This window comes from Aphelocoma coerulescens, chromosome 3, assembly GCF_041296385.1.
Source record: "Aphelocoma coerulescens isolate FSJ_1873_10779 chromosome 3, UR_Acoe_1.0, whole genome shotgun sequence".
NCBI lineage: Eukaryota > Metazoa > Chordata > Aves > Passeriformes > Corvidae > Aphelocoma > Aphelocoma coerulescens.
Genome location: NC_091016.1, coordinates 58,865,761 through 58,885,541, shown reverse-complemented (window position 1 = coordinate 58,885,541; position 19,781 = coordinate 58,865,761). Strand labels below are relative to the sequence as shown.

Below are 19,781 nucleotides of genomic sequence, written 5' to 3'. Positions count from 1 at the left end.
CTCTGCACACAGGTTCAGAAGTAGGAACAGGTTCAGAAGTGAAGGCCATTGATACTCTTACCTGGCACTGCTACTTAATGGGATGTAAGTAAAACTGGAGCTCCAGTGTGTAGTAACTGAATACTGCAACGTGATGTAAGTGGTGAAAAGGTATCTTGTCACAGTGAGAAATTTGTTTCATTTGATGGTAAGATTAGGAGAAGAACAAGTAAATTAGACAAAGTATTTTTGAGTACCTTTTTCATCCTTGTTCTAGTATGTCTCATAGCATCAGTAGGTCAAGGTACACTTAATTTGTATTAGAACTCATGATGCTTAATATGAGAGCTACAACAAAACATGAAATTTGTCAATGAAATAAGTTCACAAGTAGCCACATCTTCCTATCATACATCCAATTTAGCAATCAGTTTTCTTAATCAGATAAAATAAGGCACTGGTGAAAAGTGATGGTCAGGAAATCTGAATTTTGCTTTCTACAGCATAGTCCAATAAAAGGGAGGTTATATGCAGCTATATTTGCCTCTTGCTTCCTCGATGCACAATGCATGTTTTGGAATAGACATGTTGAAAATTATGTCCAGAAAGTGAATAGGATACTTCAAAGGCTGTTTTCCCTGGGCTTCTTTGTTGGGGTGTTCTTTTCCTCTGAGATGTACTTCTTTCAAGTCTGACCTTCTGGGGTATCTTGTTTGCTGCTTTTTACTATGGTGAAATGCAGAATAGGAGCTGCAGCCTCTGCTGTTGAAGGACTTTGTGTACTTCTAGTTGTTTTTTCAAAGCACACAGGGTGTTCAATAAAATAACCACCAAGAAAGAGTGAGCAATTAATTTTTACGTGATGCTTTTATTTTGATTGCTGATTCCTATCTCCCACCACTTCTACAGAACAATGTCCCAGGTTCTCAAAATGAAAGTATTTGCCCGGCATAGAACAATGACCTTATGTTATAGGTCATTTGAAGATCTGTCCTGAGACTCCTGTGCTACTAATGAATCTGTCCTAATTACAGTCATGAGGTTTGTTGGTGCAGGTTCAAGGCTGTGTTTTTTCCAACTAGTAATTTTGCAAGACAGACCAAAGGTAGAACACATGGTAAAAATACACTTTTGCTTCAGAAGACTTCCTTTATCAAGTGCCTGTGAAAAAGCGTGCTGTCAGTTGCAACGTGTGATGCCTGAAAAAAGAGCAATCAATATTCACAGCCTCTCCAGTAGGCTTTCTGAGACTCTGAACCAGTGGGAGAGGAGGGAAATGAAGTTATTTCTAGACTGAATAACCGTGAGACCAAAATATAAAATTACCTGTATTGTAACTGTGTTGATCTCACCTACTGGATCACAATACAGTCAAAAGTATATAAGCATTTACCATGTAAACTCTTTTTTTAAAAAAAGTATTTATAAGTTTCATTAAAAATTAGGTCACACCCAATGCAAAATCTTGACAGGATCTCAGATTTAACGAAGTCAAATAAATATAATATATCTATCTTTACAGAGCCCTGTTTTTACAAAGATCCATTTTAGATGACCTAAATTTTGTTTATAAACTAATTCACAATTTTAAATCGTAGACAGCAGCTTTTTGATGCCTAATTAAAATAACCAGACTAAACTAGATCAAGTAAATGTTTCCTGACATCATCATCACCCTTGCACAAAAGAAGGCTGTATGTGTAGTCACACACTATCACTTAAATTCACACATAAATGGTGTTTTGAAGCCCGGATGATAAAGCTGTGTTCTCTCACCTGCCTGCTTTAACACTGTTTTTGTGTTGGCCTAAGAGTGACATTGAATTGCCAGCACTCTTGGCTTGCTGTGGCCATTTCAGTCACAGGGTACTCGGCACGTTTTGCAGGGCTGTGCCCCGCAGTTTGAAGCCCCCAGAGGGGTTACCTCACTTTGGCAAAACTTTTGCTATAAGGGGTGGGGTGTTTTTGTCAGGATGACTAAAGGGTAGAGAAGTACAATAAGGTTTTAATTATCGCACTGGGGCCTGATCCAAACTCCATTAACTGCACCAGCCTTTGTTTTAGTTTTAAGTAGACATGAAGTATTAATGAAAAATAATAGTGATTATGAGTTTCCCTGAGATCACTCAAGTAGTGAAGAAGATAAAGCAGTTAAAGGCTTTTTCTTGTTCTGTTGATAAGAGTGGTGGGGGAAGGGAACACTGTTCTGTTTCTTTCTATTTCTTTTTCAGCTAACACTCTTGGATATCACTATCTTTTTAAGGACTTAAATGCACATGCAACCCCAATTATATTTAAACTCTATGTATATGTATTTAATGAAAAATTCATTAAATTTATTCATTTGCAGGGAAGACCTATGTTGTCATTTCTTCTCGTGAATGTAGTACTGACTACAGCCAAGATGGATAAGAAATAAGTGAATGTACATTATTTTCTTTAAAATTTCTACTCAGTTTTAAGAGCAAAACTCAATAAATTAGGTTTTTAATCCAGTGGACAGAACTGTCACAGGCTATTTTTTTTGTTGTTGTTTGGATTTTTTTGGCAAGCATAGTGTTACTTGATGTACATTTCTTTGATTGTAAGAGTGTAAATTTTCAAGTCTCGATGACAGGTTGGAAAATTGAGGGCCACATGATAGCTTTGGGTAGATAGTGAATAGTTATCCTTGGGAAGAAATAATTTGGTGTTGTTCTAGCATAAGATTAGTCTTCAGTACAAATTTTGTCTTAAGCAGTACTACAAAGAACAAAAGCATTTTGCTAAATGATAGAAGTACTTTTCCAAGAGACCGACACCAGGAATCAGGATTTATTAAATCTTTGGCTGTTTTGTCTTGCTTCTAATATTGATGATGCTTTTAAATTGATATTGATATAGTGAGCTAACAAAAAAATCTTGGTTCAACAGGATAAAATAAGGTTTTTCATTACACAAACAGTATTTATGCAAGTCTCATCTATTCCTATCACATTCATTTTCTCCTTTTGTCCCAAGAGTTTGAACTTATTTCTGAGGATCCCCCTGATCCATATGCATGGCCTGTAAGACACCTAAGATGTTTTATTTGTACATGCATTTATTTATAGACTATTTCTCAGCACAGAAATAACTGCTGTTTCTTCCAGGGTATACTTTTCTAAATAACTAGTTTTACTATTCATTCAAATGAGACTGTATTTGGAAATTCTGTGGTGAAAGATGTTAAATTGACTGACAGGAAATTTTTAAAAGCCTCTTGAAAAGCTCCGTTACACTTTTATTTGGAAAATAAATACTTTGCATAAAATGAACTTCTGATTCTTTGCATGTGCTTTCAAAGGCAGTCCGTAAGGATACTTCTCTTTCCATAACTGGTTGATAGCAGCATTCACAGCTGCTACTTTCCAACAATAGGAGGAAAAAAATTAGCACATGAAATAGTTTTAATGTGGAAAAGTCTCTTTTCTAAATGGTACTTGAGTATGTGCATGCATACTGCCTATGTGTTTGTCACTCTGCTCTGGCCATGTTTTAACTGTAGGAGATCTTTAGGGTAAAGTCTGTAGGGGCAAAACTTCATGGTATCATAAGGTATGCAGTCTCTGGTTTGTAGTGAAGTAAAGGAGATAATTTAAAGAGGATTTTCTTCAACATTTATACTGCTGCAGCAATTTCTCTCTTAAAAAAATGAATAGTATATGTTTTTCTGTTGATTCATCTTTCTTGAGTAAGCAAGCAAGCAAACTGGCTTTAGGATGTGGTATCTTTCACTTTTTATCCATCTGACTTTATTTATGGAGAAAAGCCAGCAACTTGGAAAGTAAGGCACATCTATACAAAACCAAATTCACTTTGGTATTGAAACATAATTGAAAGTGTCAGGACTTCTCTATCTCCTTACCAGAAGGCAATTTCATGTGAGTCAGGAGGAGGACAGTGTTATAGTTTATTTCTATCCCTGAACCTCTAAGAAGGAAATCTGCTACCAATGCAGAATTTCAAGGTATTGTTTGTTTGTTTCAAAATAGGGGGCAAAAAATGGAATGTTTTTCTCTAATTTTAATGAGTAAATTGAGCAAACCAAAATTACCTCCTAAAAATTTTAAAAATGTCACATATTGTTAAAAAAGTGGATCTAGCAGATGCTTGTTTGTTTATTTCTTTTTAAGGCATTTCAAATCAGTCATCTTTGGTTTATATTATCTCTGATTCTTGTTTTCACTGTTTCTTTTCAAGCCACTAGCAGCTTAGGTTCTTTCTGCATAGATTAAACTGATCCCTTACTACAGATAAATCTTTCTTTTCCTATGTGTTGTATGTTCATATGGTTTCCTTCCAGTATGTTTTTTAGGCTTAATTCCTTCTCGCTTAGTCCTTTTCCATAAACAAACAAAATCCCCCAGCTTGATAGAGATGTTTGCTCACATAATAAATGTTTTACTGCTCTGTCTTTATCTGTGTTATTTTATTGTTTCAGAGAGGATGAGCATGCCCTTATCCAGCAGTATTGTCAGACGCTGGGAGGAGAGTCACCTGTGAGTCAGCCACAGAGTCCTGCTCAGATACTCAAGTCGGTGGAGAAGGAAGAGCGGGGAGAGTTGGAGCGTATCATTGCTGACCTTGAGGAAGAGCAAAGGTCTCATAATCATCCTACTGGTGTCTGAATTGTCATTTTATTGTTGTTGTTTGAGCCATGCATGTGCAATGTTGAAGATGAGAAAGACCTAGAAATCGTGATTTTAGCAAAAGGAAAACCCCAACAATCCACAATCAAGGCATATGTTGTGCATAGCCTGGCTCTGTTAGATAGAAGAGGGAGTGTCTGTGAAGAAATAAGTTAGTTTCACTTCTACTTCACTGCCTGTTTGTTAATCCCCCATAAAACAAGTCAAGGCCTTGTCTTTGTATGAGCTTTGTATGTCTTGTTAGTTGGAGGTGCTAACACCTTTTGACCTAAGAAGTCTTTTATTTTCATTTACTTGATTAAGTCATCATTCTCCTCCACTTTTCAATATCCCAGGAGTCTGCAGATAGAATACGAGCAACTAAAGGAGCAACATCTTCGGAGAGGAATAAACCCTCTTGCATCACCTCCTGACTCTGTTGTGTCACCTCAGCATGCTTCTGAAGATGCCGAGCTCATTGCTGAAGCTAAACTCCTAAGGCAACATAAAGGTCGTCTGGAAGCAAGGATGCAAATATTGGAAGATCACAATAAACAACTGGAGTCTCAGCTTCACCGGCTACGGCAGCTACTCGAACAGGTACCTGTACACTTGTTTCTGCATGATGGATTTCTTGGTGGAGCAAAGGCATTGACATTTTACTGCAGATATTTTCACCATACTCTCTTGGTCTCTTGAAATCAATCATTTCTAATGAGATATTATTTCTTACCCTCCAGTATAAGCCATGGTTAAAGTCAAATGAGCAAAAAATGATTACAAGGGCTGGAGTGATCATGGGAACTTATGAAGCATTGGGAACAACACAAACAAGAGCGATAGGTTTTCATTAATTAAAAAACACCAGAAGAAAATATATACCCTACTCCAAGTAATGATGCCAGCCACATCCCATGCTTGACTTCAGTTTCCCCAGACACTTCCCTTAAATAATGTTTATTTGTTGTCACAGTTAGTCACTCAAACTTCTCTTAGCATGCCAGAGACAGATGGCCAAATGTCTGAAATACAAAGGAGCAATTAATTACATTAAAAATCCAGTTCCTCTTGAGTAGCATATTTAGACCAATAAGCTACAGCAGTGGTCTTGCACACAAGGAATGCTGGAGGTGAGAGCTTTTAATCAAATGCCGGTAGCTGGAGATTGTAGGGTTTCCTTGTTGGTGGAAGGAACACTGATTGCTTTGGAAGTCAGCATGTGCACACCTGGGTTATAGAAATAACAGCAGCAACATATACCAGGTGTTGTTGGAGATGGTAGTTTGTACTATATCATGTGTGGAAGCTTGAGTAATGAAGATAAATTTGTGTGAATGTTTTCTTCTAACTAATCATTACATTTGGGACAGAGTATAATAAGGCAAGTATTTCCTGCCTTCCATCAGTCAGATAACTGGCTGTATGTAGTAGAGGATTTAACTAAGCCAAGAAACAGACTACATAAACCAGGTATCAAAATGGCCTAAGTTCCTGCTGTAGATGACACACTCATTGCAGGGATTAAGGTGTTTGCTGTTTGTTTCACTGGCTGACTTTGTCATTTTTACTAGGTAGTTTTGGCTCAATAGGATTAAGATGAATCTGTTCCAATGATTTCCCTACCCCTCTAGCAGAGTAAATTTTTTTGTTGCTACTGTTATTCTAGCATCTTTAATCAGTATTTGAGTAGATGAAATATTTCACAGGGAAGACAGCAACTGGTACACTGTTAAAAATAATTTATAAAGTAAGGATCTTGGGATATGTGGCCAATACTTGGTCTTTCAGAAAAGGGTTTAAAATCTGCAAAGAAACATGTTGAATAGAAACACAGAAGTTCTGCCAAATCCATGGTCACTTCCAGCTTAGTGCTTGCAGCAGAAACATGTTCACCCCTTAAAACTCTTTTTTTTCCCCCTAATGTACCTGAGGATGATCTTACAATTTTGCAATCTTTTTGGAATCCTTATACCATTCTTAGTAACACCTTTAGGGTATACATTTTTGTTGTGATAAAGTGGGTAGGAGAAGGGACAGTAATTCTTCCATATCATTTCTGCCTTTGGAATTTTCTAGGCATTCTGCAGCTTTTGGGTTCAGTTAGGGTAAAGTAGAATAGAGGTGACCTTTTTCAATATTTCTGACTGTTTACCTCATTTACTGTGTACTATTGCCCTTTTGCTTTCTGTCTGAATTGTCCTGTCTCTGTGGGAGTCATGCCATGCTTCTGATTGTTCCAAGTATTATTTCCTAAGGTCTTTGTTTCTCCTCTGTCATTTAATAAAGTGGCTGGTACAAAGTCAAGTATATGAGAAGGTCTGCATTATTTCTTTTATAACATACCTGTGGCTTTTCACTATTGCTTTCTATACATATCATTACTTAATTTACCAGATGTTTGGCAAGCTATTTCCAGAATGTTGAAGCTACTCCCCTCATGGGGATTCAGAAATTATAAATAATTTAAATTTTTAGTAATGTTCTTTGAAATTTATTTTGACATTAATAGAATCATGAAGCAGCACTGATTTCCATTACTGTCCCCTTTCTGAAAAAATGACCACTCTTCAGCATGACTGTTGTTCTGTCAGCTTGGCCACTACCTTTTATGAAAGCCTTTATCTCTCTCACTGCTTGAGGAAGGACTTTACTGGAAGCCTATTTATATTTATTCGTTTCTTTTGCTTTTACTGGCTGTCCCAGTTATTTTTAGTGGATAAAAGGAATACCTTTTCTTATTAATGAGACAGATGATTTGCATGAAAGATGCTCGTAAGTCCCAATCTCAAAATATATAACAACAGTGTAATTACTAGCATTAAAGGATACAACTGTCTTATAGCAGTATCTTAGCCATAGATGGCATTTCATGCCATCTCTGTCTCTTCTGTCAACAGCAAGTCTCCCCATTCCTCTTCTCCACTAGCCTCCTGAGTGTTGTTTTATACTACTGAGTATAAAATACTGGATTTTTTTTTCTCCAAAAGATTGGAGTGAGTCTGTCTACACACAGATGTTGGGGAAGAGAGTTAATGAAAGTTAGAGAGTTTCATGTAGTAACTGTTTAATCTAGATGAGAGCATTTTAGGACATTATTCAGAGAGAACCTTTAGCAGAAATATGCATGCATCCTCACTGCACATTTGTCTACTTCAGGTCACAGCTCTGAGGTTACCATACTATTTTATTTAGCAAGCCCAAAGGATTGGTAGCTGTCACAGTACGTTGTCATTTTTGTCTGCCTGATTGAGTAGGGTGCCAAAGAGGAAGGTGAAATAGAACTGGCATGTGACAGCTTTGATACTAATACATTAATCAGACAGAGAAAAAACAAAGAATTCATTTTCTTTTTTCAGCCTTTATAGACACTGAATTTGCAAAGTTGAAGTGAGGTCTATTATGAAGGGCATTTAAAGTCTGTTTGTATTTTTCTGCTTTTTTCTGAGTTACTCAATAGAGGTTTCATATAAAATTTGATATTGAAGTACGTGGGAGCTAAATCATCTGTCAACAGTTGTATGATCAGAGAGAGTAAACAGGGGCTGCAACTCCCTCTCCAGCTGAAAGCAGAGGAGCTTTATCAGAAGAGCAAGGAGAGTTTGTTTCTTTTGTAGCTCGGAGGAAAAGTCTGGAGCAAGAAGAAACTTCTGTAATGAATGTGGTAATAAAATTGGCGTTGTTGAGGTTTCCTGTGATTTTAGATTGGGGACACTGAGGTATAGTTCAGTTTTTACAAAAAGTAGAAGAAGTCAAGGAAAGAGCAGGTATGTCTTAGCTATCCATTAAGCCACAGAGCACTTCAGGCTCTTCTTTGAGAAAGACATCACCAGGAGGCACAGCGAAATAAGTCACTGTAGATTAAAACTGGTTGAAATAAATATCTCCTTTGAAATGCTTTAAAAACTGCTGTAATACAGAAAAAACCCTCCAGTTTCAGAGTTTTCTGGAGAAGAACCTATCTGTCCCTTCATATCTTTGTTTGGTTTTGCCTAAAAAGAAGTTTGAAAACTCTCTGAGGCTGGAGTTGGAAACCTCTCCCTCATCCCTATAGAGGCATGCTCAGTATCCCTGCTTTTATTTCTTTCAAGAAGAAGCAGCAGGTATATAATAACATGTAGAGATGATTTCTTTTGGTTTCTGGCTTAAGGGTTGTCTGCTGTATTGTTTTGAATAAGAATACATGAACTTCGTGATGGCTGAAGTGGGTTATGATGGAAGTGCTCATATTTTGTAGGTGTTATGCAATTGGAGTCAAATAGAATATGATTTTCTAATGTTATTTTTCTCAAGTTCTCTAACAGTAAAATATTAAATCATATAAATACATGCAGATATATCTATATCCTCAACTGGTTTGCATTTAACATTTTCCAGTATGTGATTATTATATTAAGGCAATTATACCACTACCACAAACCTTCACTTTCTGCTCCAAACACCACTCTTCAGCTGCTTAACAATATTGTCCTTCATTTGGAAGAAGAATTCGGTTTGTTTTGGCTTTTCTTTTTATTGCAGTCACTGGTACTATGTAGTGTAATGTTTATCAGTATACTTAAAATAAATTAAGTAATCAGACATCGCCCTCTGATTAGAAGATGGTGGTTTTGTGGTTTTTGACTTGTTTTTAAATCCAGCTGCAATATTTCATTCTGACTGCTGCAGCAGTATATGGTACACCAATGTAAGGTATTCCAAGTATGTTTTGTTTTCTCTCAGTTTATCCACTGGTAGTCCTTGTGCTCTGCAGTGCTCTTTTATCACTTACAATAGAACTATTAAGTGGTACCTTGACTAACTCATCACCTGGCTTTGCAGGCATTTAGTTTCTATCTATCAACATGAACTGTTGACTTTGCAATGTCTCACTACCCTTGACTGAGCCTGTGCTGTACTGTAGTTTTGTATGTCCAGCATAGATCTTCTCATTCACCCTCAGTCATCTCTGCACAATTCATTCATAGTTCCTACTTGAACAGGGACAGAGGTTTAGTCCAGGTGCAAGTTTGCATTTTGGATTATTCACATTCTCTCTGTTCATCTGTTTGTGGGGTGGGCAAGCAGTCACTCTGCTGCTGGAGTTAATTTTGTTGTTCTGTATTGAAGGCACTCTTAGCTGTTGGAGAATTTGCTTCCTCTCTTTACCATTACAGCTCTAACATCTCGAACGGTGGTTCCTGGCATTACAGAATTGCCTGGGTTACGTTATCCCGGTCTTTGCTGATTTAAAATCATCACACTCATTCTGCTTAGACTCTGTAGCTGGATTGAAGCCTGGTACTGAGTGGCAAATTGCTTAACTACTTGATAGTAATTCACTGTTCATAGAAGTGTCTTGACAGTAAAATCCTTCTCTGGCTTGAAAACATTTCCATTTTTCTTTGTCTTCTATGCAGACTAATATTTCTTGGTTTATTCTTTTAGTCAAAGCTGGCCCTTAGTATTGTTATGCTGAAAGAGATGAGATTTAGAGGAGAAAAAAAGATTTGTTGAGTGCTCAACATGTTCTGAGTGCAGAACGTTTTCTTCTGTTTCTCACTACTGTATATGGAAGAAAAAGTATCTTTCATTGTTCAACAGTCTTCAGTTTTACTGAGCATTGTTTTTGGTTAATTGCAAACCATCTCAAGAAATTAAATATTGCTATTGAGGCTGTGAGGAACAAACTTGTGCACAAATTAACAGCCATTCTGTATTCTAACTCTGCATCAAGTCTCATAGCTGTTCTAGGTACTTGCTCAGTTTCAAAGACCTTAAAAGCAATGATCTTTTGTATTACTTCAATATCTGCTTTTAATAGATTTACTTGAATAACCAGCTCCTTAAGCTGTTCAGAAGTAATTTGATGATTTGCAATCAAAAAGTTAAGTGATAGCAGCAACAATTTCAGCTACATCTACCTCAGATGTAAATATTATTTCACTTATTTCTGGTTTTTTTCAGAACAATCGCTTCTGGAGCTCAAATACTGTATTACTAGTCTCTTCCTCAAAAGAATTTTTAAAAGAAGGAAGGAAAAGAAGGGAAAAATTCCTGAACAAGATCCCTTCCAATATTTCTGAGCTGCTATATTTTCTGTCCCTATATGTATATTTAAGTGTCATCTCAAACACATACATGGTTACAGCTAAATGTAATATCAATGTCAGTGATTCTTCAAGTGAATTTAAGAGTCCAGAAAAGCTTCTTTCTCAAAGTTATTTCTCATAATTTTCAGGAGTTTATGTAGTACAAATTTTCACGTAGTTCAGATTCCTGCAAATTTGGTGTCTTCCACATGGTTGAGAAGCAGCATCAGCAGAAGTGCTGGCTGGCTACCACTTTTTAGATTTAATGAAGTTGTTTTGAATCTGTCTTGAGTCTTCACTTGATTCTGGAGTTCTGTAAAACTGTTTGTGATTGAACAGTTGTTTCTAAGCATGATTAGTCATCCTTGTAAAGGTTTTTAGGGGCCCCTAGCTGAATGTCCTCTCTCTATGTGTGTATGTATGTATATGTCCCTGCAGATAAACACAACCCCAACAATCCCATTGTGTAGTCTTTCTGCAGAGCTGGACTAGGAACCTTGACATACTGTGTTGTGTTGTACATGACGTTGTGTTTTTGTGATGCAACAGGAACAATATTTTTAACGAGACCGTCAACTGGAGTCTTGTAAAGAACTGTTTTTAAGTGTAAATTTCCTTCTAAAAATTTCTTCGTTTGGGTATTTTTGTTGGTTTTTTTTTTACCTCTCAGCAGCTGTATAGACCTAAGCCAACTTTCAGTAGTTTGAAGGACAAACAAGAAAGAGCACATAAAAAAGGAAAGGAGCAAGATGGCTGCATACAAGTCCACATTTAAATTATGTGGATACAAATAACATCGATTTGTGTCTTATTGTCTCTACTGTAGCCCGAATCAGACTCCCGGCTCAATGGCACCTCTCCCTGTGCTTCGCCCCAGCACTCTGCCCTTGGCTTCCCACTCGAGCAGGACACAAGCTCACAGTTCCATCAGACAGGTGAGTGTTCTGATCAGATAATGTGTTCATGAGGCCATAGGTGACTACTGGATAGGTTTGTTGGCATCTTCTGGAAAGATTTTTAAATCAAAAGGAACGGATCTTTGTGATGCTTCTGCTCAGTGCAGCTGGAGGTGTTGCTTCCTCACACTTGCAAAGAGCTGCGGTATCCTAAGAATCCATGTGACTCTGAATTACAGACTTCTGTTGATAGACTCCTTGGTTCCATCTATTCTGACCAAGTGAATTTACTGGGCAAATCCATCCTCACTGAAAGGGTAAACAGACTTCATTGGACTGAAGTGGCCAAGAGCTGTTTGTCCTACATACACACATGGACCCAAGTAACCTGTTAGATACAGGCCCAAATGTCCAAACCATGTAATCTACACTTCCTGTCTGCTTTAAAAATTCTTGTGTAACCTCTGCTTATCCTGGTATTTTGATGTTCCCACTCCCAAAAGGTTCACAGCTTTAGGAACAATTCAGTGTTTATAGGTACAGGCTCTGCACATAAAGGGATTTCTCTCTTGAAAGATTATTTTAAATTCTCTAGTATCAAAACTCATTAATTTCACTGGAGTTAGCAGAAATAACTACAGATCATTGCATGGTCAAAAGTAGGGGGCAAGGGAAAATATTTTTCTCAAACTATCTTAGGTGCAAGTTCCTCCTGTTTTTGTTTTTAAGCCTTGTGTTATAGATTAAATATTATTTTGTTTCTGTGGAAAACAGAAAAATATTCTCTTGCATACTGAACATTTTTCGTTCAGCATTGACATATGTTTTTACTCTATCTGGAAAAACATGGAACTTCTTTGAGTCTGATTTCATGCAGTGGTAGATTTGTGAAAGATACTGTCTAATAGGACTGCCAACAACAGATCCAGTTATGTTCCCTAACCATTCTCTTGGCTAATTTTAAGCATCATTTTTCAAAGAAATGGCAAGGAGGATTTTAGCACTACTGAAATGGCTGGTACATATTGAATAAAGACCATCTAAAAGATAAATGTTGGGATTTTTTCAGAAAAAAGAAAGGTGTATTCGCTCTGAAAGTTACATGACAAATCATATGCAGTTGGAACAGAATTTTAGTTGAGTAGCTACGCAGTTTAATTCCCTTATCTTGTCAACATTTTATTTATTTTAACTGTAAATTTTTATATACTGTTCCTTGCTGGCAACTTGTTCTAGATAAATCCTGGATGCAATGGTTAAGCTTTAATAAAAGAGAAATGAGTTTGACTGCAAATCTATAATGTAACTTTCACTTCCTCTCCCAAGGCTGGCAATTATCAGTGATTGTTCTTGTACATTACAGAGGCTTGAGGTAGTGCTTTCCCTTGAAATAAAAAGGAGTATTTAACTGGAAGGTTGGATAAGAATGCCTTTTAGAATAATGTTGTCTTTTTTTTTCTCTTCTTCTTACAAAATTCTTTTTTTGTTGTCATATCTTCAGATGACTTGTTAGTTCCACCTCATGATACCAACACAGATCTAACAGATGTTATGGAGCAAATCAACAACACATTTCCAGCTTGCTGCTGTAAGTTTAACAAAATATGTCTCTGAGAATAGTATTGAATTTGAGGTGGTCTTTTGAAGAAAAAAAGCTCAATCTTGTGGTATTGACTAGGAAAAGAAGTATCTCTGTGGAGATTTCTTGTCAAGGTATGCAAGCTATATAATTCTGTTCTTTAAAATTCCTCCACAGACACTACTTGTGAAGGTAAATAAATGTTCTTAAGTGGAAGTGATTCACTGTAAGAAAAGCCTGTATCTCAATGTCGAATTTTCAGCAGTGCCCACATAAGGGTAGAGACATCTAGAATCTCACTAGCTGCTAATAAAAACCTTTTGTAGAACTTAAGTGAATGTAGATTCAGAATTTCTGAATGCCGTTTGTGTAATAAAGCTTGAAAAAAAAGGTTTTAGACCATTAGTCCTAGACTAATTACTGGACTAGTTATTAAATAGACCAGAGGAAATCTGTGAATGCAGCACATAACACCTTTTCCTGCTTAAATGCAGTGGAAGTTGATATTTTTTTCAGTGTCTGTTAAAGAAAGATCAAAAGGAAAACCAGCTCGTTCCTTATGCTTGTCTTGTATCAGCTGACATACTTATCCTCCTTCTTCCAGTGTCACTGCACTTGCAAAAGTGAGGAGCTATCTCATGTATTTTGGTGGGTCTTGTAAAATAGGTTTATATATATACATGTCTCTCTATATAGATATTTCAGCTGTTTTGCCTTAGAAAAACAGTAGTGAAAGCTTTGATATATTCTCAAAACTGTTGAAAGTTTCAAATGAAATGTAATAATAATGGTCAGTTTTAAAAGGCAGGAGTGAGAGAGTGTCTGTTTATGCGCAGTTCTTTTGGAAGCATCAAGACTGAACTCTATGCTATTTCATAAACTCTGTGAACCCTGTTGAAATACCCCTTTTATCTCTTGTACCTGCATTGCTTGGCTGTGAGTAACTGCATCACAGAAGATGCACTTTGCATGTTTTGGAAAAGCAGATTAGGTTCTAGCAAAAAAGGTCTTGTTTCAGCTGTCCTTTTTGGTTGTTGATGAGTTCAATAGTTCAGAGCCCATCATTCTGCAAATTAAGGATTTGATTCTAAGGAGCATCTTGTCTTAAAGTCAACAGCTGGTGGAGCTCCTCAGCACACCTCCAGGATGTATGTGTGCACAGATCTGTATAAATGCAACTCAAGCATTTGTTCTTGGTTTTGCAAATTACTCTCTTGCTATGTGACTATACAACTACAGGGTCATTTGGCCCAAATGAATTTAAAGCTAATTTAAAGCTTGGTAATGACAGCTGTTCTCCAGGACTGGGAAACAGAAAATATTCTGATTCTATGAACAAACACCTTGAATGAGGCAGGAGGATACTGCAAATGAAAACCGTGGCCGCTTCATATTGTGAAATGTATCTGAGCATTTAAGATTAAAAGAAGGCACAGTTCCAAATTTCATGTGGCTTTTTCCCCGTTGTCAGGCTAAACCACACTGCCCCAATTAGGTACTACTTATGTTTGTTCTCATTCAGTCATTCTATAACATCTTTTACTTGGGAGTAAATTTTTTTGACTGTGTCAGATTCATATCTGAAATGTTTTAGAAGCCTGGAATGAGGATTATTAGTCTGGCCTTCCCAAAAAAGTGTATTAGACTCTGAGTTTTGCTAAGGAAGACCATGACAGACCATCTAAGTCCATCATCTTTTCCTGTGGCCATTCGAGAGGGTTCTGTCTTCTAGACAATTGTCTAACCTGTTCTGTAAGACTTTAAATTATGTAGATTCCATGGATTTCTCCTAATATTAAAGAGCAACATCCTTACCCTTTTTAATTATAACCAAGCTAAATTTTATCTAAACACATGCAACTTCTCATGTCCGATTATTAAAAAAAAAAAAAAGTAAAATACTTTTTTTTGCAACCTCATCTTTACTTGTCTCTTCTGCCATGGCCTTAACCTCCATTAGGAGTTACTGGAGTTACTAGCATCTGTGTCTTATGCAAATAATTTTTATCCCATTTTCATCGTTTAACAGAGACAGTTGTCTTACTTGCTTTGTTTGTTTTCATGGGTTTCAGGTTATAATTCATCTTGAAATCAGTCTTACTATTTATGCTAAATATCCTTCCTGAAGCAATTATTCGTATAGTAAGGCCAGCAAGGCTTTTAATGGTGGATTTTGCTGTTTTGTGGTTTGTTGGTTTTATTTTTTTCTGTCCTTTAGATCCACTGATCATAGATATAATGCCTCCTTTTCCTTCCTTATTTATGTCACTTGTCCTCAGAAGCAGGCAGGTGTACAACACTGTGCAGAAGTCTTGTCTGTGCATCTGAGTGACATCCAGAACAGAGCATTTTTAACAGATGATACTGTAATACATCACTCAGGGGTTTATATGGTTACAAGTGGTGAAAATGAAATAATTCATAATACCTACATATTTGTAATGCTATAAATTTGATAAAAGTAAGTTTGTGAAGAGTTACACCATTGCAACACATTTCTAGTTAAATGTTTAGTCTTTTAAAGATAAGTCTTTTTGTTCTTCTATAGTATGGGATTTTCCCAATAAGAGCTTTGTTTTTAAACTGTCAAGATGCAGAATCATGTAAATTTCTAACCTTTTTTTTCTATTTGCAGCAAGTTTCACTGGCAGACCACAGGTATGAGACATATTTATATACTTGCATAGGCATTGGAAACAAAGTAAAGCAAGTGGAGAAGTTCCATTAGACCAAAAAGGCTGGGGTGGTTTTTGTCTCCATTTTTCCCTAGAGGTCTATTTGGAAGTTAGGCTGATACAACAGAAAGGCCAGATTCCAGAATATCACAGGTAGTAGAAAATTTCTACTAGTTCAAACACTGCCAAAGGTGTTATGGTTCTGCAGTTAGGCATTGCTGACCAGATGGAATTTGGTTTGCATTTATTGCATTCAGTTTGCATTTATTTATTGCCAATTACTTTCAAGCCAGCATCAGCTTGCAAGATCAAAGCTGGTTCTTGCAAAGACATTCCATATATCCTTGTGCCCTGGTTCCTGCAGCTCCACTTTCAGGACCTGTGAGTACCAGTGCACAAGGATCAGGAGCCACACAGCACCTTAGGCATTAGATTAAGCTGCCTGCTCTAAATAGGCAAGCACTTCAACAAGAGCTTTAAACACTGCAATATTGTAAACTTAGATTTCTTTTAACCTGAGTCTCAGGCCAATGCATGTACATTTTAAAAATACAGGGATTTTGTAAGATGACATCCCAGTCCTGAGCTGAATGAGCCCAGAGCAGTTAGAAGTTTCTGTGTGTGTTAACACATGGTACTGATGTTGTTTCTCATCACGACAGGCCATGTGAAGTGTTCATTGGGATGTGAGCCAGTGCTCCCTGGCAGTACAGCCCTGTTCTACAACCTGCCGGCCGTGTGTTCCACCTCATCAGAAGCCTGCACGGGACCCCGGGACACGCGGTGCGCTCTGACCGCGGGTTCTGCTTGAAACAGTACAACACTGAATACCCAAAGACAAGGATGTTGTTTTTATAGTATCTTTTTTTTTTCCTTCTTCCATTTCTATGCAACTGTAAATTAACGAGCAGTGGAATATTTGTCACTGATTTGTATAAATATACAGCCAGGGGAAAAGGGGCAGGGGCTTTATATACATTCTTTTTGATAATCGTAAAGAGAACTGCTTAGGAGTTTGGAGCAAAACGTTACAGTTATACATTCCTTTCAGCTCTTTGCTTTTGCATTGTAAAGTATTCTTAGTTTTATTTTCTCACACCTGTAATATTCTGTACTGATTATTTATATGCTAACCATCTGACCACACAGATTTCAGAATATCCTTGCATTATTTTCAGCATTGGCATATGAAGTTCCCATAATCTGCATTATTGTTACTGGTTAACAATAACTGTCATTGGGTGCAAGATACAGTATTTTAATTCAGTTAAACAAGGTAAAGTCTCATTTCAAGTCATAATCAGCATCCTCATGTACCTAAGTGGTATTTTTAACTTTCTTTTCGTTATTTCCAGCCAACACACTCCATTTGGAGGATTATTTTTTTAAGCATTATGTTACTTTGAATCAGGAGATAGCTAAAAAGAGGACTTAGATGATGGCTTAAGTTGGTTTTAGTAAGAACTAGTTATTGTAATCTTTCCCAACTTTGTTCAAAGACAAAGCTTTGCTGTTCCCTGCTGTGCCAAACTTGCTTCAAGTTTTGGAATTTACAGTCTATGAAGTAAAGCTCATTTCTGTGAGATCCCGTTCTTTTGTCTTCCTCTTGGAAATGAAGAGACAATTAGAAAGCCCTTTCCAATACTATTAGCCACAGAACTTTCTCCAGAACTGCAATGCACTTAGATGTTATCATTTGGCATTGTAATCTTGCAGATCATCCTTATCTTTGAAATGATTTATTTATGTACTTTTGATAAGGATTATTATGGGAAACTTGTGTCACTGACCAGATGACCTCTAGTTTAAAGATTATCATAAGAGATTTTAATGCCTTCACAGAGTTTACAATGCTGCATGGACATTTGCTTTAATTCTAGGACATACCTTTAATTGGTAAAACTGCATGCAATATCTTTCATGTATAGTAGAGAAACAAAACTGTGTTGTTCTTAATTATTGCTGAAGGAAAAAAAATCTTTATCTCAAAATGCTATTGAAAGAGGTGTAAAATTCTCTACTGCTACTAAAAAGATGCTAGGGGACATTAAAAGAGCAGGTAAGGAATTTCTAGTGGTTTTGTGAAGTTTTGCCAACTAGATTGTCCTGCACCCACAATATTTACTCCTGAACTGCTGTTGCTCAAGGAGTGATTCAGGCACAGTGTTGACCACCTTCTACTGTTGGCACCAGTGCCAGTTCTTTCTGAACCCTTTGGCAAATTATTTAACCACTCTGCCTCTGCTTTCCCATCTGTAAAATGGGGATGATAGTACTTACCTCTCAAAGGTGATGTAGGACTTAGTTAGCATCTGAAAAGCTCTGTAGAATTGCTAAGTGTTAGTCTTGAGCAAGTGGAGCAAAGTTGTCAAGGTGAAAAGAGAAGATGCCAGCTCCTATAAATGCTTCATCTATTAAAATGTTATGTAGTTATTCTGAGAAGAAACCCCACATTTTACAGAAGAGGAAAGCCATGACCACCTTTCTACCTCAGACCTATCTTCATAAGTAGTATTGGAAATAGCTTTATATTCTGTTCTCTGCAAAGTACTTGGCTTTTATCAAGCTACATAATTTTCTAGGCAAAAAATCCTTAAAAATACTCCCAACATAAGTATAAAAAGAACTCAGTAGTGAATTTGGTGGGTTTTATTTTTGTTCTGAATATGAGGCTATGTGTAAAGTTGTTTTTCTGCCTGTGTTTGTATGCATCCTTTGTCCTCTGCTGCCAAGTAAATGCTGCTTCAAACACTACATTGTAACATTCTTCCTCTGAGACAATAATAAATAAAAGGAATATATTGCAGTAACATGAGAAAAAATATGGAGTTCTTCCAAGTTTTGTGGGGTTTAAGGATGCCACACCTCATTGCTAAATGCTGAAAATTTCATTCTGAAGATTAACATGAGCATGCTGTAATAGTCAATTTGTATAGCCTAGCTTTTTCTCTGTGTGGTTTGAATTTATATAAATAAGATAAGCAGTGGTTTTTTTTCCTCATAAGTCTTGCATATATTCTCCAGTTTTCCATCTTTAGCAATTTTAGTCTGGAATCCTTCTCAGTTTCATGACAGATAGTAAATCTGATCACTGAGAAGCAGACTGCTTTTTTTTTTTTAATGTTCTATGCATGTATTACAGAGCAGCAATAATGCATGAAGCTCTGTCAAATAGGAGAACTGTAAATTAGTCTTCAGGTTTTTGGTGGCCTTCAGTCAACATGCTCAGCTGAACCACAGCATTAGGTATTCAGTCAGAAAGTATATTTCCTACCCTGTGCTGGTTTGAGGTATTTGCATTAATGCAAATTGTGTTAATGACTGTGTAAGAATTGCTACACTTAAAGGAGAAAAAAAGTCCAAAGCCCTAACACTTCTGTTTCCTTACCATAACAGTTGGTACTGGTTTCATGTTTAATTGTTGGGGTTTGTTTTTTTTTTTTTTTAACTCTAACAAATGTCAAACATAAGTGTCAAAGTAGTGACCTTTTCCCTCACTTTGTAAAAGGATGGTTAACAAATAAGTTGTAGGGAAAGATAAGGTTTTTCACATTATTCAAGTGATTCAGCAGTTAGCAAGGAATTTAACTACAGAATTAGCAAATATTAAATTCAAAAAGTAAAATTAAGTTCTGTATTTAGAACAGTAAGTGTGTCTAAGAGGAAGAGAGTGCTGGATTAAAGCATGTATTGAACCACACAATCTGTCATTTTAAAAAAAAAGTGAACATTTAAATTATATGTTTGTAGAGTTGAAGGCAGCAGAAAAGAGAGGTATGGATCAGTACCAGGGCCTGACTTTGGGAATACTTTATGGAAGTGCTCCTATCTACAAGTTGCACCCTCTGTGCCCTGACTGCCAAGGTAGCAGGTGCCAGAGCTCTGTAATGCTGCCACTTAAAAATAGTGCTTTAGTTCTGTGCTACAAAGGTCCT

At 36.8% G+C, this 19,781-nt stretch overlaps 1 protein-coding gene across 7 annotated transcripts in view; it reads left to right on the top strand.

Moving 5' to 3' along the window:
- Nucleotides 1-18,668, top strand: part of UTRN (utrophin) — a 359,524-nt gene extending 340,856 nt beyond the window's left edge. For all 7 annotated transcript variants that reach the window (XM_069010451.1, XM_069010452.1, XM_069010449.1 and 4 more), the window contains 6 exons: nt 4,442-4,600; nt 4,985-5,228; nt 11,523-11,631; nt 13,094-13,180; nt 15,807-15,829; nt 16,509-18,668. In XM_069010451.1, the coding sequence (XP_068866552.1) occupies nt 4,442-4,600; nt 4,985-5,228; nt 11,523-11,631; nt 13,094-13,180; nt 15,807-15,829; nt 16,509-16,517 (631 nt within the window). In that variant the 3' untranslated portion in view covers nt 16,518-18,668. The remainder of the gene's footprint in view (nt 1-4,441; nt 4,601-4,984; nt 5,229-11,522; nt 11,632-13,093; nt 13,181-15,806; nt 15,830-16,508) is intronic.
- Nucleotides 18,669-19,781: the final 1,113 nt, after the last annotated feature.